General features: G+C 35.8%; 2 protein-coding genes and 1 long non-coding RNA gene across 5 annotated transcripts in view; 2 read left to right on the forward strand and 1 right to left on the reverse strand.

Moving 5' to 3' along the window:
• Positions 1-24,109, reverse strand: part of Dpr1 (defective proboscis extension response 1) — a 335,719-nt gene that overhangs the window by 207,604 nt on the left and 104,006 nt on the right. The window lies entirely within an intron of this gene.
• LOC139787563 (uncharacterized) overlaps positions 1-24,109 on the forward strand; it is a 214,149-nt gene that overhangs the window by 14,114 nt on the left and 175,926 nt on the right. The window lies entirely within an intron of this gene.
• On the forward strand, positions 974-11,376 carry LOC139787473 (E3 ubiquitin-protein ligase MARCHF3-like). Its single transcript, XM_071726575.1, has 5 exons — positions 974-1,167; positions 6,070-6,195; positions 6,874-6,995; positions 7,683-7,810; positions 11,209-11,376. Exons 1-5 carry the CDS (start codon positions 974-976, stop codon positions 11,374-11,376), a joined length of 738 nt encoding a protein of 245 aa, XP_071582676.1.

Raw genomic sequence — 24,109 nt, forward strand, 5'->3', positions numbered from 1 at the left:
CTTTTTGATATAATATGAAAATTAATGAAATTTAAAATAATTAATGAGGCCTGCTATACGTTTGGACATTTAACAAATCAATGAATTTGATAATAGAGAAAATATAAAGTTTCTATTAAATAAAATATCCAATTACCTTATTAATACAATGCATGAACTTTTGAAGTTAATGCATCGGCATGTTCGTTAAAGCTAATTTTACCATTTAATAAGCTGCCGAGAGATTTCACGTTAAAACTTCAAATAAATTCGATTTAGATCTGGATAGTGAATAAATGAATGCAGAAATTTCTCCCGTGATCGCTCATGCATATGCACCGTGTTATGTACAACTTTCTTTTCCAATCGATCGAGCAACGCGTACAAAATAGTATTAATTTTGTTTTAGACTTCAGGAAATATTAAAGAAATAAATATTAAAGAAAAATACAAAAGAAAGTACAAAAGGGGAAAAATTTTAAAAAATTTTAACAGATATAGTTGAAAAGAGTCGTTTTATAATCACCGTTTCGTTTAATACAGTATGATCCAACAAACCGGACGAGCTTCTCCGATAGTTTATCTTTCGTAAAAAAAATTTAAATTTTACAATCGGGCGCTTCTTTTATCTGCTTCTCTTCAGCATAAACATTTTTTCTCTTCAAAGTTTTCTTTATTAGCCTTTTTTATTAAACATATATGAGAATTCACAGTTGAGTACAATCGAGCTCTTGCCTCGCTAAATTCGGAAGTGTGGGAGATAATAATTGGATAGAAGCTTCACGAGAGCTTGCGGGTTGGCAACCACTGGCGCGAACTATTATCAGATTTCCGATCGGTTCGTATAGAAAATAGACGCTTAAAGCCGGCCGGCGCGGTGCGGTGAATGGGGTGTAAATAAGCGCGAGTACGTGGTGGATCATGCATATGCACCGCGTGGTGTGTGTCCTTCTCTCTGGCTGGTTCCACAGTTAACTTGGATCACGAGCGCAGCATGCCGATGCCGCCATCGGCCATGGCTCCCGAGGGCTCGGCCTGCAATTTAAATGGCCGCGACACGCAGCAAGTGTCTCCGGGGGTCGTTGGACAACAGCATCGGCTTACCCGCAGCCTGATCTCGGTCGGGTCCAGCGTTTGCCGAATATGTCACACAAACACGGCGAAGGAACCGCTTATTTCCCCTTGTAGGTAAATGCATACTCGCTCTATCACAGCTTGATTAGATGCAGTACTGCATAACGGACGAAACTTCAATTTCGGAAGGTTTATTTAAATGGTTGTTTTAATGAAATGATGGCATAAATGGTACAATAAAATCAAATACATAGTGATTAAGTAATGGACGAATAAAAAAGAAATAATAGTTTTGTCCGGCAGTACTGTTAAATATTTTACACAATGCGATAACTTATGAAACGAAAATTAATTACGACAGTGTTGAGAGCTTGGATGTAAGCGCCTTTTTCATAGTAATTGCTAAATATTGTAATTGCTAAATTACAATATACTATCAATTCTATAAAAAAGATTACTCTTAAAGGAGGGAAGAAAATTACAATTATTTCGTATTACACAAAATATTATTTCTAATTTTAAAATAGAAAGAGGTTTTCGGTTATTCTGTACTGAAATATTCGCATGTTAGTTTGTTAATACGTGCTCTAAATTACTACAGCAGTTAAAAAATATTTTGAAACATTTATACTTATTATTTAAAATGATATTGTTGTCATGTTAAAAAGTAATTTACAATGAAAACAACTGGATGCACGCGCAATTTTTTCTTGTAGTACTGAAATGTTTGTTCGTATGTAAATACGAGTAATTGTAATACTTCTTCAAATACATCATACACAAATTTTCGAATTTAAGAAAAAGATCGCTTGTCGCTTGTAATATCACGTGCAGAAAGAATGCAGTTGTGCATTTACGATTTCGAAAACTTTATCGCCATGGCAAAACGACATGTATCATCCACATAGTTATGGTCCGGGATTTAGGACAGAATTCCGCCATCTTACGAACACGTCCCATCTTTCATACTTAATAGGATTCGAGAAAAATGTGGTGCTCACTGGAACGGGAAGTGCTTACGTATTAATGGCGGAACATCGCGATATTTAAATCCTGTGGATTCAGCTTCGGATATTTCTGTTGATTTATTCAAACGATATATAGCCAAAAAAATTTGCTAAAGATTGACGTATGTGAAAAATACAGAATAGGCAATAATAGTTTTGTGCGCTATTTGATGCAATTTACGTTAAAATGTAAGATACAAATTTTAGTTTTATAATAGTGTACAGTTGACTTTTATTTCATTCAGTATTTTACAATAACCCTCAAAGATACTATAATAATTAAAACAGTTGCAACTGCACGCCGGAATTAGAGCGGTAATTTCGGTGTCGAAATATAACAGTGTTGAGAGTTTAGTAAATTTCACTAGTTTAGAATTTACTTGGCGAAGTAAAGTCTTAAAATAAGTATAAATCGAGTAAGTCTTCATTTTAAGCTAATTTTAATGGCTTTTATTTTAAGTGAACTTTAATGTGACAGGCTTTGTAATCAGTTATTACTATTTCAAGCTGGAAGTATTTCAAGCTGGAAGTTTAGTTAAGTTGGTGGGCATCGATTTGTGATAAATTTAGTTATTAAACAAAGATATATAGATCACTATAAGGCGGAGAAAAGCATTTAATTGCTTTGATTCCCAATAGCCTATTCTTCACCATCTATCACAATGTACGTCGCGCAAAACGACAAATGCTAATTTCGCGCAAGCATGAGACGGGAGACAGGCGCTAATTAATTAGCGCTAAAGCTCAATTAAGCGATGATCATTTTGCGTCATCCAATCACCACGTGAAATATCACGGGGGATTAGCCGTTAGTTATATACTTGGAAAGCTAAAGACATTCGGAATATCTTGAGTTGATTCATTACTTTGAAACTCTGTTACTGCCTGTCATACGTTCGAATTTACATGTCGCAGAGCTAGATAATTTTGCAAGGTTCAAAGAGTAAAAAAAAACTGACTCTAACGAACGGTAACTGATCATAATTCTATTTTCTCTTAGTCGCAAACGACGACTTTTACAGCTTCTTAAAAAAAGAAGAAGAAAAAGGAGATGATCCAATTAGATTATCTCCTGATTTTAAGGCATCCTCACGTTTACCTTCCAGCAGCCTTCGCGATTATTTTATTTAACGTTTCGGTAAGATCGTGCCCTTATCGTTTTTGCAGAGGGACGTCCGTACTGCTCCGTCAACTTAACGACCTAAGCCGCGCCCTCTTCGCTCGTAGGGGCTTAATTCACGAGGACCTCGTGAGAATTCCCGATTACGTGCTACGTTTTATATCTCGCGACCCATTTCTTTTCGTATTACCACGACAACATTAGACGCGCGATGGTAAATGCCGTGGCATCCAACGAGAAATCTGGTCGACTCGGCGCATGAATCATCGCGAATTTTGATGCGACCGATTATTTATGGTGAAAAGCGGAGTGGTTGCATCCCCTCGTAGTGGAAACATCTGTAGTTTCGTAGATCACGCCGCGCGCCGCCAAATGCAACGCGTTCGAGAATACGAATGCTCGATTTTACTTCTCCCTTTCTTCGAGTAAGCAAATCTGTTTTCTTACTCTGCTACCCTGCTCGTCTTTAGTTGAGGGAAATGGAGGTTGAAACATTTGTCAGGCCGATATTAATCTCATCCATCTTTGCTTTATCATATCTATTTACGCATCTTGTTTATGCTCTGTATTATGTGTGTAAAAACTTTTTCTACCCGTAATTATTAACTGAACGATGAAGCTATGTTGTAAACTTACAGTATTACGGTGTTTAAAAACGTCGGTAGGATCGCGACGGATAGGTGGTGGAGTGTTTAAAATGTTTCATTATCGGAGGTTGAGTTGAAATTTTTCCGAGCGATGCCAGGCAACTTTCCTAGCGGTCGCTCGCGAATTATTTCTCGTTTAATATTGTTCCTTATATCGCACTCGACGCTGACGGAGTATTCCAGATTCTGCTACATACCGTGCATTGTTCACCGAAACAATCGCAAAACTGATGTCATAACGCAGCAGCTATACTCCGCGGCGAAAGAAAAGCGGCGGCATAAATTTCATCGGACGATAACTGTTTTGCTGCTGGATACGCGGGCTAATCATCGTCCATGTACACCGTCATGCTGCCAAAGGGAAAAGTTTATGACGCCGGTGAGCCACGGGGCGAGCAAATCATATAAAAGAGAAATGTTTTATTCGCTGCATCGCGCGCCGCGTATCTTTTTTCTTTTGCATCGCATATTTTTGTCCGTTGAGAAATATTCTGTTATTTTAAACTCGTTTTAAACTTGTAGAAGGTGTCTTTAATATATTTGACAATTGGATCAATATAATACTTATCAACAAGGTTTATTGCAGACATTTAATATTTTTGTTCTGAAATTGTGAAACTAATGTAATGTTAGATTATGAAATATCATAGTAAAGTCCCTTAAAGTCCCTTATGAAGTCCATTTATTGAGAAAATAATATTCTAACATTTCATTCGCCCGCGCGATCTTTCCATGTTATAACGGATGAATAGTTGAAATAATTAGAGATTACCATATGTGTTAAATATTTTGCATTTAGTCGCGTGTAGTTATTTCCCTTGTTTAACAAGGAGATCTACGCACGAGTCTGATATCACATTAACGAGACTTTAACGCATAAACTTGTCTTCAGAATCACTATATTGTGCAACAGTAGTTATACAGTTCAGGTTTACTGACTTCCGTATCTCGTTCGAACTAATTTGCGCGCTGCTGCATACATCGCAGATGTAGGATGCGTAGGAAGCGAGGAGCATGTCGTGATAGTTGCCGGTGCTGTTTATAATAACGAGATTACCCAGCGAACAGCGGTCGTTTAACACGGCTGACAAAGCGAAACGTCGTGACTCTATCGTCGAATGAAGTATATTCCGACTCGGCACCGAAATCGACCTCACGTAGTCGCATAATTCTCGCGTTGGCTGTGAGATGGAGAATCGTGCTAAGAAGGGACGAGGGAACGAAACGTTATAAGAAGGAAACTTCTCTTTCGCTTCTCTTTTGCCCCTTCTCTTTCTCATTTACGGCCCGGCGCCACCGAGAGACGGTAGAAAGGCGTAAATGAGTGAATAGTTCGAGGAACGTGTTCCGGCGATTAAGGACACACAACTCGTGCTTGAAGAAGTACGTGAAAACGCAGCGGGAACGTGCGAAATGAGAGCGGCCCGCTGCAAATCTCCCATGCGTTTACCCTTCATAATTCTCCAACTTACGGAAATCCTTTCTAATCCGAATATTACTTTGAAGCCATAGGCATTCGGTCCGGAGCAGTAGAGAATAATGAGGAATCGCGGATATAACTTATTTTTCTTATGTTCTCCATTGCGGAATGCATTTCCCGATTATGCGTTTACGAGCGAACACGAATGAACAGGTTTTTATATTTTCTATACGACAGATCATATGGAATGCAATAATGTGCTTGTGTAATTTTATTTCTACAAATATACGTGCGAGAGAAATTTTACAATATGAATGCAATATGAGTACAATACGTTAATCAATTGCTAATTCAGCAGTCGCGTTTTTATTTGAAAATTATTAATTTTACATATTTAAATTATTTTATAAAGATTATATTAAAATTTAAATGCATATTTCGTAACGAGACTGATGGAGACTATTTTTTCCGAGTGCAGATTTTTTAAGTTGAGTCTAGTAACCGTCGGTATTGCTATATATTTTTGCTTGGAAACAGCTGAGCGAATTTGAGTGCGCAGCGAAAGAATCAACGAAGCCACTTAGTTTCTATCCCTTACACAATCCCATCTCGGATTCCTGTCTAGACTCAATTCATCGAGTTTCCGCGACTTTAAATAACACAAATAAAATTCTGTTTTCCACAAAGAAGTACGTAATCGGCATTACGTTATTTCTTTGCCGTTGTCCTTTTGCATTGATAAAATCACGCAGCATTCTTTCGTGTGTGCGTCACCGCAATACATTACAATATTGCGATATATACGCGGCGTGTCTCTTCCAGGTGCAAGGGCACGCTGGCTTACGTGCACTTGTCCTGCCTGGAACGATGGCTGAATCAGTCGTGCCGAACTTACTGCGAATTGTGCCGGTACTACTTCAATGCCGTGGAGACGCCTCGTTATCGATGGTGAGCATTACATTTATCGGGTTAGCGAGGGAGGGCGCACTTTCAAGCCAGATGTAATTCAAGCATCTGAAATGTATTTCGATCTCTCCGCACACCGGCGCGTTTCCTTATTTCGTTTTCCGCTATATCGTGTCCATTATTCTCGTTTCTGCGATGAATTGATCTCGGTCATATTTCTTTTTTTTTCTATTTTCTTCTGTGCAATTTGTTTCCTCACTGTGAGTCGATTAGGTTGCAATTTGGAGCAAACTTGAACATCAAAAATGATGTATCGAGTAAATTGCTCTAGGAACTTCGTATCGACGATAAACTGCAACGTTTTGCATTCTGATTTATGTGTTAAAATAACGTATGATGCATCACTTTAACTTTGCAATTTGGATATTAGAATAATAAATAAATTCGTTCTTTTCACAAGACGTTTATCATCAAATAATATTAATTTTATTTATTTATATAAGTTGAAGCAGTTAAAATAGTATTTTTATATTTTATATTTTATATAACTGTACAAACAAATTATGTTCCATAATTCTAATATCGCGTTGTATAGTTTACCGACAAGCATTTTGTTTCTTTGTGATAAGCGCATGATCCTCTAAGGATGAATTTTTTGAGCTTTTATCTTAATGGCCGTACCCGGCCGCGCATAGTTATCATTTTTATGAGTACCTGCAGGCCAGAATCTCTGAGGATATGGATCAGCCATCCGCGGAATCGTAGGAATATAGAATCAGACCTGCTCATCTTAACGTTACTCACTATCGTTACGGTGGGATTAACCGCGGTATGCCTTTTGGGTGAGTGGCTTTTTTACATATAATGGAAACGGTTGCTCCGTTTACGATGAAGCAAATAAACTGCCAAGTACCAAGGAATGTGCAGAAATATCAATGCAAATATTGGATATTACTTCACATATATTTCTTGAACTTGCTCGATGCATTCCGTAACGAATTTGATAGGTTGGAAGTCTAAAAAATATTTTGTAGAATATATAATTACCTCTTCGTAATTCATTAAATCCATTTTTTAAAAAACGCATTTAGAGAAAGATGCCATATATTTTATGTTATTATACATAACACTGTATATTTAAATCATTTAATACTAAAATTATTAAGCTTGAACTAATCTGATGCTTAAAATAATTTCGCGCTTTCGAATATTAAGTTGTAAAATTATTTAATTATTACTCGGAATTGTATAAAATGTAGTATCAACTTTCAACACTCATATATATATATATATAATATATACGTGTATATATTTGATAAATATTTCTTGCATTTCAAAATTCTGTTAGAAGTATAGAGAAAATAACATCTCGTTGTTACGGAATAACGTGATATAGGTACTACTGCGAAAGAGAATTTAAATCGTATGTTGACGAAGACAATCTCAGTTCCGTCCGATAAGCGTTCCACTTTTGTGAAACTATACACCAAACTGAGTATACGTACTTGTTATCCGCTGTAACTTTGCAGGTATGCGATACTTTATCATTGAAGGGAAAAAGATCGGGATTTCCAAGCTTTGGACGCGAGGAGCGATATGGTTTTTTCTGACCATCGTGATATTAGGCTATGGCACCACAGTTTACCTGCTCTGCAGGGTAATTATGCTCTCGATTTACTTGTCCTTAAGCTATCAGTCTAATATTGCCTAACGCTAAAAGATTGCATTTAATAAGAACAAATTAGAATAAACAATAGTTTATATAAGAGATAACAATATCGCGATAAAACAGGGCTTAATATTATTGATTTCTTTGAATTAAAATATAATCGGGACAGATGCTTTCATTTTATACGTAACTTCTATTGTTTGATATTCAATAGAAATACGCGATATATGCGAATTCAACTGAACGCATTAATTAGCTTAACGAAAGATGTCGCATTAAATAACTTATACAATACTGAAATCATTTCATTAAATATTTAGTTAATTAATTATGTAATATTACAAAGATATGAATATCTTGAATGGGATATGAATAATATCATGTCCCATATTTTTAACTGAATGCATTGGAAATGTTTCAATATAAATTTGCGCGAATATCTTATTAAATTTGCATGGATTAGTTCATGAAAAGCTAAAATTTATGGAATTATCGGTTTACCTTATATACTAACGATGGGCATACATGAAACAAATGGAACTAATATTATGATATGGTACGATATTGTATATTTGTGAGATTAATATTTGAAACAAAATGTATTTAACATGTCGTTTCTTCAAAGAACCGAATGTGGTTTTACAGTTAGATATCAGTAAATAAAATTTAATTTTGGGAAAAATAAACGCGAGATAGCTTTTCTTGTTCAAATGAACTTAAATTGTGTCATGTAATACGATACAAATTAAATGGATTTATTCTTTTAATATAATCAACTACAATATGTAATTTTTATAACATGATACGTGAACATGTTAAGATAAAATTTGTATTTATTCAAATAATATTCATATTTAATTTATCTGAAATAATTTTTATTTAATTTTTAAACAAATTTTTGTATATTGATGTAACAGATTTGGCTCGAAGCTGAAGTATTTTAAAGTAATAGTAGATTTTTTTTCATTGTATCGAGGGTATATTATTTTGTCAAAGGCTTTATTAACTCCTAAATGAACGCTTCTACCACTCTTTTAGAAATCACAAGTTAGACGTGTAAGTTTCCATATACTTTGGACGTGTAGTCAATATATATTGCAATACCCATAACTTAATACCTATTGACGCTTCGAGTTTGAAACAATGGCCATTTTTCTTAGTTTAGACTGCACTATCTTCGGCTGAAAGGTTGCACGGTAAGCCAGGAATGCCTTGTGCATAACGCGCGAGTTATTTACTGCATAATATCTTTCGAAGAATGTATCTGACCGAGATATATACGCATGTCGTAACGTAAGAATATAGAGTCGTAGTATTCGGACTTTCGACTAGTAACGTACTCGGGATAACTTGCATCAGTATGCATCCTGTGGGTCATCGACTTTATGTCGCATCCAGCACGACGAAGTCGTGCCGCGGTTTACGTTTATGCGGCGCGATCTCGCCAGGCCAGATAGCGACGCCCGCCCGGGGCGGACGCATTAAGGCGCGATGCAAAGGTGAAACAGGTGAACGACGTCCCGACGCTCGAATGCGCGGATATAACACGGGCGAGCGATTCGGAACAAATGTGTTAGAACGCACTCCGCGCCGGAAGAGTGCGAAAGATACACGACGCTCTCTGATATAAAAAGAATACATATGATGCAAGGTGTGGTGCGAGCGAATCGGAAACCTGGCTAATAAGGTCTTTTTTTGTTTGAAAAAATACCGCGCGCACCTCAGAAAAGATTACGTCACGCGTTTATATCTTTACGAAAATCGTTTTACAATTTACTTCTTTATGATACTTTAACAACGCGATTGGTACAATAGGAAAGCCATTTCATGTTAACGCTTTTTCTCGATGACTGGAAAATTGTGTTGTAATTCGCGAACTTTCATCTATAAGCATTTATTTTACTATAGGGTTTACTTAATGGTTAACTTTCATTTATGTATATTACCCTCCTTAGGGGAATGAAGATCATAATCTTTATGACGTCGGTGTGAATTAAACGAGAGTTTCCGTTCATGACTGTTATGGCGAATATTTACGGCGATTGTTTATATGTCCTAAAATGCTTGCTAATGCTCGTTAAAATCATATAGTTAATTACCGTGGAGCCTGTCAGCAAGTGCTGAGTTTGATTATCTTGCCCCAAAGCTGTTACTAAATTAATTGTTATTGGCATCATCTCAAACATGAATATGGATATCGTTAAATTTTCGCATGCAAATATGAAATTGAATAAGATTATCGTACCAACAATTTTCTCTGGTATATCTAATGAGAGTTCTAATTGATTCTTAACATAAAAATAAAACATTTTGACAATTGCATTAAAAAAACTTAAATGTTTAAATCAGGGGCTCTTACAGAAAAAAATTAAAAAACAAAAATTAGCAATATAAATAAGTTTGCTATTATTTTACTTATTAACTTACATAAGATATCATTTGTAGTTTATGGATGTTTCCACAGTTTAACCACTAATCAATTCTTTAAAAACTTTTTAGCTTGAATGAATTCATTCACTAATAATTTTCTACAGCATTACAAAAGAGTGACTAACTTTAATTAAAAATTCTATTGTGTTATCGTTTCCTAATTCATTATTTATGTCTCATTCATAGAAGCATAATTATCATATACACCAATATGTCTTGCGCCAGTATAACTCCAGAATATATGCGGTAATCTAGTCACGTAGTATACGTATATTCTTGGTACGGTACAGATCAATGTCGTCGATAAATCGAAAGATTTATCAGCCACTAGAATCTATAATACATTATTCCGCCTGGAACAAAGTGCGCCTTCGATCCCGGGGAAGAATTATTCATGCCGCTTAACGTCTCTGCTGTACTATTGAAAACCAGGGGCTGTACTAAATGAGGATGGGCGAGCGAAATGATTCGTCCGGTGCGCGATATTTCGCCGGGTTATCCGAAAGCAGTCTAACGAATCGCGCGTCACCGAATGCCCTCGTTAATCCTCGCAAAAGATCCTGCGACCACTTTGAAGCGCAGAGTGCACTCTGCGTACGGAGGATAGGATGGTGAAGTTTTAAATAAAACCGTCAGTCCCGTCGCGCTGTAAATCGCTGCAGTTGAATCGAAATCGTCGGACGTCGTGTTTAATTAAGAATAATCGCGAATACGCGCCACTTTCCGAATCCGCGTCTCTCTCTCTCGTTTCCGATTGTACCTTGCACTCTTTTGCCCTCTCTCTTTTTCACGTCGGAGGGCACTCGAGGCGCGTCACTCGAGCCTGATTTATCGAGTGGACTGCCCTTTGCCCCTGACAACTGAAACTGCCCGGATAATTTAAATCGGCGGGAAAAGGAACAGCCGTGACCCCGGCGGCTCTCTCCGCTCGCTCACATTTGTCTCTCCTTCTTCAGGACCAGGTGTCGCCGTGGTACAGGTGGTGGAAGAGCACCGTCAATGTCAGACTTGTCGTGGACCCTCAATTGCTTCATCGTCGTCCCTCGGACGAGTCCTCTCAGGACCACGAGAGTCACGACGGGTCGAGGGAGATGACGGCGACGTCCGCGGTCGATACGTCATAAAGCGAATGTATGTCGATAAAAAGTGAGAGCAAGCCCGGCTGACATATATAAAAATGTAACTGTGAAAGTTTCAGGACGTAAATCACGAATGAATGAAATAAACACGACTGTTACTTGTGCAACAAAACGTATCGTATAAGCTGACTCATATATATCACGCGCTATTATTCAATCTTTCAGTTATATTTGTCGTTCGTTATCTGTGTAATTATTCTGTACAGTCAGAACTTTAATCCCGATTCCTTGGATCGCGTTAACCCCGATTTTTATCACGCGAATTTACGTAGTAAGCGTATTTTCTCCGAAACCTTTCAACATTCGACGGAATTCGATCCTGTCCGTCTTCCTGGTGTGAAAAAAACTCGCGTGACTCGCGCGACGTGTCGACGCATGCAATCGCGGTAAATTGTTTTCCGTTTCTTTCGCCGCTGATTGCTCGTGCGCCTCGCGTACGTTGTCCTTCTTAAAAAAGAACTTTCCGCATTTCTCATGGCGTGCCGCGCGCGAGATTTAATCGCGCAAATGAGATCTGAACGTGCGCGCGCGCGCACCAGGTACATTAAACAGAAATACCTTGCGAATTTAAACGCGTGCTTTCTGCCAAGAAAAATTTAGCTAGCCGGCCAAGAGCTCGCGGTGAATAAGCGGAGGTACTGCTGATCTAGCAATTAACTCATCTGGCATGATGCCAACTATTTATATTACAGCGTTATCGTATATTCTATTCGTTGTTCCTTCGTCTGTTACTGCTAGCTAATGTTTCTTTCCTTATTTAAACCAAGACAGAAAGAGAGAGTTAAGGCTCATAATAGAGTAAAGAACTTTTAAAGTTAATTTGCAGAAAGTGTGTATTCGTTGGTATCGTTAAACTTTCGTATAAGCTATTTTAAAGGCGATGTAAGTTTAAATCTAATGTTATTGAGTTAATTACTTAACTCTATAATTGAAGATTAATTTCAGTCTAATAAAATTCTAATATAAAGATTCATATAATGTGAAATATATAATGTAAAAAATAAGCAGACACAAGAAAACGCGGAATTAAGTTTTTCTTTTTTAAGACTCTATATTTTTGCCAAAGAACTTCTCTACTTTATTGTCAGATTGAAAAAACGTCATTCTCGATTTTTGCGAGCCTCAAAAATAGATGTGTGTAAACCAATTGGAAGGAAATTTTTTAACGCTCTACCTTCTCCACGTCCGTGACATAAATCCAAGTAAATCGAAAGTCCGAAGCCACGCAATTAGCAGTAAACATCTCGCCTCGCCTCGCCTCGTAGCGGTAAGCCCCGCTTAAATGCTGGCGTTACTGGTGACTTTATCCGGTAGTTAGTTAAGCTGCGACAAACCAATTACAGTGCTCTGCTGGGGAGGAGAGAGGGGAGGCATTGACTATCGTCTGGTCAGTTCCGAATGAAACGGAGAGTGTTTGACGTTGAAGAGGTTTTGTAGTGCTGTTAATTCTGTTTCAATAATTTTATGAAATATTGAAGATTTTTTTAGGAAATTAATGCTTTTGAATAGACGTATGAAAAAAGCAATTACGTGATTCTCGGCAAAATTTTATTTAATATGTGAATGCTTGATCTATATATTTTGATCAAAGATCAAAATACCTAAAGCTTGTATGTCATATATTTGAGTTCATATTAACAGCATATTATTGCGTAGCGTTTTTAGAACGTGCCAATTTTTTTTAAATTAATATTAAAAGTAATATTAAAAGTTTTGATAGTTGTAAAGAGATTCCAAACTTGATATATATAAATAATAAATAAACAATAAAGAAAAATTGGACGTATTAATGTTAGTGTAATAGATTTCCTTTTGCACTATTTACAAAAAATTAGTAAATGATACGACCTAGTTTCATGTTTATGCGTGCATCTTAGTGTGCGTATTTTTTCGTATAGCATAGTAGGGAATATGTTATTTTCCTGAAAGCAACACCAGAGTATCAACTATCACGATTTTCATTGCACACACGTTAACGGCTACGAGATAAGGTTTATGTTTACTGGGGAAGTAATGCCTTCCAACGACGAGTGTTGAGAAAATACATTCTGAAAAATCAATTTTCCTTCGAAAAATATTCATTGTAAAATTAATTTCCGCGTACTTTCAAAGGGAGATTGATCGATAAAGCTGCATCTGTATCGATAAAGTTTTACGTTAAAGAATTATATTTGCAAGTTTTTTATTTTAACTATATGTCGCTCTTTATCTTATAATAATTCGGATAAATTATATATGTTATGGATGGTAAAGAGTACAATGAATCGCTCCATATAAAATAATAATTACTTCCAATATTTTTATTGATCTTATTTATGAATCGTTCTACTTATTATCTTGAAGGTGTGTAAAATATTTTTCGAAGAATCTTGTACCGGGAAAATCCACTTACAATTAGTCTTCTTTTAAATATTGTTCTCAAAATGTTAATGAGAATTACGTGTCAAGCTTGTTAAAATAACGTAATGCTATGATCCACTATGATCTTTCGTGAAATTTGTTAATTGTGAAGGAGGATCAAGGTACTTTATTTAACTAGAAGTTAATTTCGTGTGTCTACAAAGAGTAAGATAATTTCTGAAATCGAGGCCAGCATGCTAACGTGGCCATTTCGTGAAAACTTTTCTTTGCTCCAGTTAGCACCTTTTTCATATTCATTTCGGCTTGTTTAATTGCGGAGAATCGCGTCTGTCCCTGTTTGTCCGACACTGGGGAGATTCATGATATTAAGCGCCTCCCGACTGCACTGAAAAATGAAGAACCCGGTGTCCCGACCTACATTTAGTCTCATTTGTTACCAACGTCTAACGACCTTATCGGAAGCCGAACAATTCTCTAGAATTTCCAGATAATCGAAAGTTAGGAACAACTTATTTCTCAATTGAATGCACAGAAAAGTTGCAATTGATATTACAATTTTAGTTATCGCAACATATTCGAGAATTTTAACAGCTGCGAGCAGAGAGAACACGAGTTGATGACTTTTGTACTTCGTATTTATCATTATCCGTCATATTCTATCAATATTTTCCTGGTAAAATAACTTCTGAAGTTTGTGTTTCGGTATCGTAGTAGAAAACGGTATCAATTAAGTTTCTCTATGTAATGAAATTATTGGAAGTTTTTCCTTTAACTCAATAAAAATGTCACTAAAGGAAATATCGTCGTATTATACTATTGTAATAATTCGAAATCTAATTGATTCCAAGAAAAATCGATTTCAAGTTTGTCAAAATTTGTTGAAAAGAATACAAACAAGGGCTTTCTTCCATAAATTCTTCAACGTAAGACTGAAAATTCTAGTAAAATTTCTTTTATAGAGGTTATACAATTAAGCGGAGGACAGGTATTGAAAAATAAATCGTTGCAGTACGATGTAGTAATACGACCTAGTTTACAGCTAAAATAAAGATGATATCTGCGACGAGTCCTACGGGATATGACTTTTGCAATCTATCTGTTTAACTGGCCAGCTCGAGATGCCTAGTGACCGAGCACATATCCATAATTTAACTCGCTAATTTACAAACTTTAAATTATGTCGGCCAAAGTGCGGATCAGTTACACTGGTCGCTCGCGGCTATGCGAATAATGAGAATTTCAATATTCATATCTGACCTTAAGGGGGCCATGCACTGCAAATCCAAGTGTGTTATTTTAACTGAAGCTCTTCTTACACATTTCTTGTCGTTTTAATGCCATTTTTACACGTTTATGCGTGTAGAAATAACACTTGGATTTACAGTGTGATACCGAACTTTGACAAAAACAAAAATTTTGCTTAACAACATTAGCTGATAGTAGGTACCGTGTTAAATGACGTGATTGAAAATGGCAAGAAATGTGTAAGAAGAGCTTTAATTAAAATAACACACCTGGATGTGCAGTGAGGTTGTTTGGAAATTGTATCCTCTCTAATTAAAGCAGAAATTCTTCGTAATTACGTCGCAGTTGATCTTGAGATATCATTACGCTTACTCCATTTACGAGCGAGAAACTTGCAACGTTTAAAATATACACCTAAGATATGCGCACGATGTTTGTGATTTAATATTTAATTTCACATCGTTAACTCGAGCAAATAATTTTGTTTGTCTTTGTGATTTTAATTATAATTTGAAAGATTAATTTCTGCAGTGCTTTGTAAACGATTATGCCTGCGGTCGTTTGAGGGAGATAATATTTATTACTGGCAAAAAATTGGCTATAACTTTTGCTCATGCGGGGAATTAAAAGATAAAACACCATTGTAAGTTTGAAAGCATCTACTAGAATTTAGGACGTTCCATAAATTTAGGTTCTTTATGAAAATTAAACGCTTTTTCTCGGAAAAAGACGCGAGAAAAGACGCAAGTTCTTGAATATATATCCGTTGGATTTTTCACGGAGATTTAACACGATTGCTTGTCTCGCTCGGGTACGAGCCTCGCACACGCGACTTTCATATATCGTGTAAACGTGGTGGCACATGCATAAGTTCGGATAATTCAATTCTTTCTCTTTTGGCCGCTGAGAGTTGCTTTACGTTCGTACTGAGAGCGCGCGTGTTTCGGTCTCACTCGCTCGATATCGCGAGGAAGTACTATATTTCAGTCGGGAAGAAGCTCCAGATATCCTCATAAAGTCGATCATTTTAGATCGAGGAAGCTGCAACATAATTTTAAGTGCGCAATTTTATTGCGTAAGTTATAAGCTCGTGAAATTTGAGACGATAGTATCCGTATAAATGAAAAATGCACATTAAAGAATATTCGAAAGGAAACATTTCAATGTTCTTTATGTGATTCCTATGATCTCATATTACATAGTGATTATGTATGATCCGCATAATATTAAAAAATTACGATATTTTTCTCAGAATCATACGTAAGAAAAGATTAAATGAATATAAAAGCGGTTTATATTGTTGGAAAAAATCTTGGGTTTATATGTATTTTGGATAGGATTTAGTTTTAGTGTAACAATCATGAATTTTAAATTTCCCCAACGATAACATTTAAGAAGAAGATAATGTAACGTTTTTTATTAAACTCAGACTGCAAACGTTTTCAACTTAACATAGCTAAAACTTGAAGAAAAAACATTTTAAGATAATAAAAAATCGAATTTTAGTTTAAAAATCTACATACAAAGAATATAGTTAATATTACTAGTATATAGTTGTTTGCATAAAATGCTGCAAAATAAACTAATGCCCGAAAGTAAATAAGTTAGTTTTGATTGTACAGAAAATGTATGCGTACTCTTTCAACGAATTCGAGCGGGGACGTACAAATGTAGGCGATAGATCGGAAAAGACAAACAAGCTTGTCTTAAATATTTGCTATCTCTCGCAGAGGTAAAAATATATGGAATGCGAGTGTAGATATAGAACAAGCGCGCCTCAACTGCATTTGCGCGCATATATGCAACGTAAATATCCTTTCTGTTCTGTCAACTTTTGACGTGTGACGTGTGCTTTTGCAGAATAGCTTTTGTTACCATAGAAGAATAAAGTATTTTTGACAGTAGCTTTATTTCTGGTACGAATAGCGCAATTATTTTTTCAAATGCATATTAATGCATTATTCTACATTAATTTAAATATACCATCTTATAACTTTTTGGAAATATCTCTTGATAATTCATCTAATATTTATTATGTAATATTTATTTTACAAACATTTTGTCTAAAGTTAAAAAGAATGTGCCGGGAAATTATTTTGCGCAGGGATATATAGTTGTTTTTTTTCTATATATATGTATATGTATATGTATATGTATATATATATATATATACATATATTTTTTTATATTTATTATATTACAATATTAAAATTACATAAATTAATCATAGTTGTGCAGCTTGTAGTTATACGCTTTGCAATACTGTGGAAGGAAGCTAGAGATCTGGAAAGGCCAATTATCGATATTGCTGACTGCGAAATAGATGGAAAACGCGACTGGGTTAGAGCAGGCACGATATCGCGCGTTTGCGCTGACCAATGAAATTTTTGAAAGGACCTCGCATGCACGCGAAGAATTGGATTGTACGGACGAAGTCGAAATAGTCGATTACTTCGGGGTACGAGAAATACTCGGACTTGGTGAACTTGTTCAGATTGATCGCGAACGAATGGCAGCGCCTTACTTCCTCGCGATTTCCCTTATCTATCATCGGCTTGATGTCGACGAGAAATTTGAACGAAAAGAATTTGGGATTGCAGTCAATAAATCAAAGTTACGGGACCAGGGTTGAATTTTACGTAGCGTAGTGGATCCTTCTTTTATGCAAGAAAATTACTTTAATTGCCAAATAGAATAAAAATATTTCTATTAAGAATATAATATTAAGAATAATATATATATATATATATAATTAATTACTGTTGTAATATATCATTATGCAGATTAAAATTGCGCATTACGTTCGAAAAAATAGATCTATAATATCAGTAGAATATTTAGCAATTTTATCGAAATTCTGGATCGTGAAGATCAAATAAATTTTGAATCATTGATAAGAATCTTTTTATATTATAGATGTTCTAAAATTATTCATCTGGAATGACGATCATTCTATAACATTTTAAATCTCGTCAAAGATGCAACAAAACTTTAGGCATTGCTCCTTTCTCGCGCTTTACCCGGGGCAGGATTATTATATATAAAGTACCCTCTTTAAGGAGATCCTTCACATTTCGAGGAGCGAACTTTGTAAGTGAATGAAGTATGCTATCAATGTTACTTCTCGGTTGATCAATACAAAGATATCGGTAAGTGAAGACGAGATATTAGGCTGCTATAAAAACATCGAAAAAGGCGATTTATTTCGCCAGCAATAACCTACCTAGTATCTTAATATAAAAAAAAATTTTTTTTTACCGTATTAAATATACTCGTATATCAGAAATTAGCTGATAACGGAAGGATAATTTAAGCAATGAACAATTTTAAAATGCGTTACTGAAATACAGAAACTCTCTTTAATTTTAATATGCCTTACCGAAATACAAATACCTGTTCTAAAATAACGAGTAAGTTCTTTTAAATAGTCAATGGAATGGTATATATTTTCTTATCTCTCTTCTAATGCGCAAAAATCTAACTTTTAGGGAAATTTTTAAATGTATTGAGAAAAGAGAAATCTTGAATTATATAGAAATATTTTAGGATATAGTGTAAAATTAGGATGACTGAAGGTTTTAAAATATTGATATTCAAAAAGTCATTTTAGCTACAGGAATTTCCTATGAATTTTATTGTTTATTTTTATTATCCTTGTCTACATTTAATATTAAATGGTGGTGAAAAAAAATTATTTTTGCTACCTGTTTAAGCATTTTATGGCCGCATTTAGAGCTAAATGGGATGTAAATGCTGTGTAGAAAGTGTCTATCTCTCAAAAGATATCTAAGAAGATCCATTACGCTAACTATGTGCAGCACAGATACCATTAAAATCGGCTCATTTTCCGAATTGCGATATAACATGCGCGTGACAATCGTGAATACATTTCGTCGGTTGAATAGATTCAATTGTAATAGAATGATTTGTACCGACAGCTTGCGTTTTCTCACGTTAGGTCAGCGATTTGCTAGTTTCTAGATCATCTAGGTCATCTAGATCATGATGATTATTTCATCGTATTTTTGCATATCACGCTCCTGTTTATAATACAAATAAAGAAAGTTAATCTGTAACTATCAATGCGATTATTAGCACTAATTATTTTTCTCTTTTTATCCGTATTATGTGGATAGGACTATAATGCGCTAATATCTACGTATAGAAGAGTACAGAAAATTATATATTATAACATTCCTGATTTAATTTGTTAACAAGTATAACAAGGCTATAATTGTTTCAAATTTCACGCCTTCTTTATTTTGTCTCATCGATCTAGGCGTCGCAGGAACGTTTATTACTAACGTCAAATGTCACTTTGGTTTACGAGTGCGATATGCGACTGGTATAAAAATGTCACAGTGAAAAAGAGATTTTATCGTGCGGCATTATCGCACTGGCGACTGCACGCTTGAGTTTTACGCATAAAGTATGTGAACGTTCGTTCACAACTACGCGAGAAGCATCGGAGAAAGGCGGTATGCATTACGATAGTTCTTTAGAAAAATTACATGTGGACATGACGCGAATATTTTAGCAAGTCATTTTAATACAGCATTATAATTACTTACAATTAAATAGATGGAAACGAAATTTGGGAGAATCTGTTACTCTTTTAAAGAACATGAAGATTTTAAAGATTATAATTTTGATTAATGTAATTATTAGTTTTTATAATAAATTGAAACGCTTTGAAAATTCGCAATTTGTATGTGAGAGCTTAAGGGGACCACCTGGTTTGGAGCGCTAAAAAATAACGATTTTTATACATTTTTTTGGAAGAAAAATGTATAAAAATTGTTATTTTTTTACAAACATGATAATATTTAGCCATAATACTAACGATTATGACTGTCATAAAAACTGTGTACACAGCTGACAATTAAATTTTTTATTTTGAATGTAAAAAGCATACTATTTATGCGTGCAATTAAATTTTGTTCACTGAGATTTTCTTTCTTGTTGCAAAACACATTTTTTATCGAAATTATATCAGTAACAGAAATAATGATATTTTATCTTATCTTTTTGCCTATTTCTCTTTAAAATGAGTCACCATTGGTCTAATTTTACTTTAATAATCATATTAAAATGAAAAGATATGCAGCATCTTTGACGGTAGATTAAATATATGTCGGATTCTGTCCGGGATCTTCACAAATTTTCCAGAGTTCGTTATATTAATTTTTTAATCGCATAGGACGAGGTCGTAGGTCGTAATATATGTAGGTTGCACAATATAAATTTAATGAAGGCCCGTTCAGGCGCAGGAACACGTTGCATAATTTCTCTCGACTGACTTATCGCAGATTCGACTACTGGCCGACGAAATGGATTTCCTCACCTCCGGTCCGAGCGAGCCGGGAAATATGCTCGACGCTTATGGTGACGTATGGCGCGTATAAGAAGAGAAAAAAAAGAGTAAAGTCCTGACTGCTCCCGGCTCGATTTATCGCGGATTTTTTTGCCCACGGGCAAGCACGGAGGCGATTAATTAGCAGCTTGGCCGAAGCCATCAGCGCGGACTCGAAACCGAAGCTACGTTCGCGGATTAATTCGCTTGATATGACTTGAAACTGAGATTTATCTGAAACGAATTGGATTACATACAACACGCGCTTTCATCTGTACTCGTCACGTGCAATCACGGACTCGTCAGGAATTGGTTGATTGCTTGCTGCATCCGTCCGCAGTGTATTGGCTTACGAATCGTGTGTAAAAAGATACTGACTCGTTGTAAACAAGAAAAATTTATTATACGCGAACTAAATCTGACAATTTATTTAATAACAATTACTTCTATTTTAAGTATACATTTGTTATTTTTTTTATTATGAGATCAATAAATTGTTGCGCGATATATAAAAAAATCTAAAAACATTTTTTTTGACAATTTTCATATATAATGAAATGTTATAATTAAAAAAGAATGCAATTTTTTTTAATTCTATAATTTTTTGAAAATAACATAGCAAAATGTTAATAAAACTTTCGAGTTTTTTTCTGAAATTCGATTATACATTTTATAAAAATAGTACATTAGTATTAATAAATACAATTGCTTGATGATATGATTACAATGTTTCGATTGTATCATTATTATTTTTTAATATGAGGAACTCTTCGTGTAAAAGAAACTTTGAACTACAATTAAAGGACTATTTGAAAACTGTAATCTTTTCGCGTGACATGATTGCTAAAATATTAGAAGTACACGCGTGCGATGATGTTCATAAATGTTTTACGTAAAATATATAGACGCAATATTACTTCATATGACGCTCGACCGCATCTATCATTTTGAACGATGTCGTTTGTTCCCGTCGAGAGCAACGTCGTGGAAGTGGATTGGTCACATGTACTTGATCGCCGATTATCTCAGGCGACTTGCTTAGGGTAAAGGACGGAAACTTCTTTTTCTTGAGGCGAAAAGAAGCCTCCGCGGAACGCAGAAAAATATGTAGAGAGAGCATGGTTATCTTAGTTACTCTTTCTCTTTGCTTCACCGCTGAAATTAATGCACTCCCTCTGTAACTTATATGAAATGCGAAGTTAAGTACGCGAAATGAGAAGTTGGGTGCAAACCTTTGCATGTAATTCCACTCATTTTCATCTGATTTAACGTACCTCTTTCGCAGCTACGCACAAATGAATAGAAAAATACGGAGCTGAGTTTCTGCAGTCCGCAGAGAATTTCTCGGCAAGTGTGTCGTGATAATTTCTCTGACTTTTCCATTTTTAAAGATAACGTACATATATAATTCTGTGACTTTGCTACCTTGAAATTTACTTTTTTAAATCATTTTAAATTTTATATGTATAAATGATAAAGGAGAACTGGAGAAAGAGAGATTCCAATATACTGAATCTAATTATTATATGTAGATCCTAAAAAGCTTTGGAAAATATCGAAAATAAATTATGAGATATACCTACTATAAATTCATGCGAAAGGAATATAAGAAAATGTTGCTATTTTATATTTTACCTTCATAATATTTTAGTGATTTTGAATACACAAGAAAAATATTGACAATAATGCGGTATCTACATCTCGGTTTAGAAAATCGAATTTTTATGAGATATACAATGTTGCTCGTCGAATAGAGCATTTCCTCTTCAGCGTCACGACACACTCGTGATCCCATAACACCGCGTCGTTCTCGGTTCCTTCTATAAAGTATCGCGATGCGCGGCGCTTCACGATAGGAGGATGCCCTGCAAAATGGAACATCCTCGGAGTCCCGTTTCCGCTCGGCTTGACTAAAGTTGCGCCAACGCAAGGTTCGAAATTCCATCGTATACGCGAGAGATGCGGCAGCGTGCAAGAAGCGAGGGAATACCGAATTTCCAGTGAGGCTCGACAACTATTGCCGCGGTTCCGAAACCGAACACAGTTGCAAACTCTCGCGCGACTCCCTATTTCGGCTGCGAGACAAGAAAGACGCAGCTCGGCGCGGGTTGCGAACGTATCTTCGCGAATGCGAGCATGGTGCACGTGACTTCATCGTAGCACGTCTTACAATTTGCGGTTTGAAGTAGCATGAAAAGGCGATTGTTCGGCAAGACCGAGCAAACTTTACCGGACTTTTTATCGTTCTCGAATTCCATTATGGGAATTCGCAGCTTTCAAAATAATCTAACAAAAAAGCTGGAGTTTATGGCACATGGATCGTTTCACTTAAATAATGCGACTTATTTACCAGGTTCTGTGCTCTTTCGTGCATTATTTCGCCATTACCCATATCATAATGATCTCATGAAAAGGAATTATCATTCTTTGCTGCACATCCGGTTATATATCCATGTTAACAGAACACGTCAAACGTTAGTTTATTCGTTTTTCGGTGACAGTTTATTTACAGTACTTATTATTTTTATTTATTATAATATATTTTTGATATAGATTCTTTATTACAGACTCAGAGATACAGATTCTTTACTCGCCATAAAACTATTATTAGTTACGCATTGCAGTAAAATTGTTTTGCATAGCTTTTAGATAAATGACTTTTTGCTCGATGGATTATTTTGGTAAGAAAATGCGAGAGAATAATTTAGCCTAGAATAAGTTAGACGAATCGTTGGGAATATGACAGCGCGGTCTTCAAATACGCGGCGGTTAATGCACTTCCCATTATCTCTCTGAGAGCGCATAAAGGACCTCTCGTTGGAGTTCCTCGTAGCTCTAATCGCGAGTGTCAGGCTGAATCGGGCTGTACGACTGACTGTACTCAACGGCAATAAAAGTGAAATGTATGAAGGGAGACAATCCAATTACTCCCATCCACCGCGCCGGCACGAATGATGCTTATCGACTTCGCCGGAGGTAGAACGTATTATTTCCTCCTTTGTCGGAGTTTCTGCAGTACTCTTTTCCGTTTCGCGTTTCTCCTGTAACCAGATCGCAGCTCGTCATAAGTTTAGCATTCGAGGTCGGTCCGGTATAACGTAGAAAAGATTTTTATCCTTAATCGTTTCTTCGTCTGTGCGAGATATGCATTACGACTTTAAAGGATTCTCCAGAGTCCAGTGCCTCATCTCCGTTTTACCTCGCACTCTACGTGGAAATAATAATTCTCATTCCATCGCGCGCATGCGCGCGTGTTTCTATTCGGTATGTGTTCAGGAATAATAATTTAATGCTCTCTATCGCAAATTGCACGACTGTAGCGCGGTGGAATCGTTTCTACCGTTTATATAGACGACTTATTTCGAACAATTGGAAATTGAAGGCTGATCGCGTATGCGCGTGTGCTAGGTCCGTACGAACGGACTATAAGCTAGATCTCATTTCTCGCAAGATCTCGTTTCTCGGGAATCTCGATGTAGCGTGCGCGTGCGTCCGATATTGCCTTCGTGACCGATATTAAGTACTTACTGGGTAATTTGAGATTATTCGATATTCATGAGACTAAATGCACCTCGTTCTATGCATTTTCTCGGAGTTGGGATTAATTTGACGGCCTTTCTATTGGAAGCGAGAATATATATAAGCAATTTCTGAATTGCTATTGTAAGTAAAAGTTATACATAGATGAAGGAAAAGGTATGTTTTAAAATATGAGGGATTGATGAAATTCTGCAGAATAGTTTCCATTTTATTCAGATT

Source organism: Temnothorax nylanderi, unplaced genomic scaffold, assembly GCF_030848795.1.
Source record: "Temnothorax nylanderi isolate EJ_2023f unplaced genomic scaffold, tnyl_v1.0 TNYL_tig0010_pilon, whole genome shotgun sequence".
Taxonomy (NCBI): domain Eukaryota; kingdom Metazoa; phylum Arthropoda; class Insecta; order Hymenoptera; family Formicidae; genus Temnothorax; species Temnothorax nylanderi.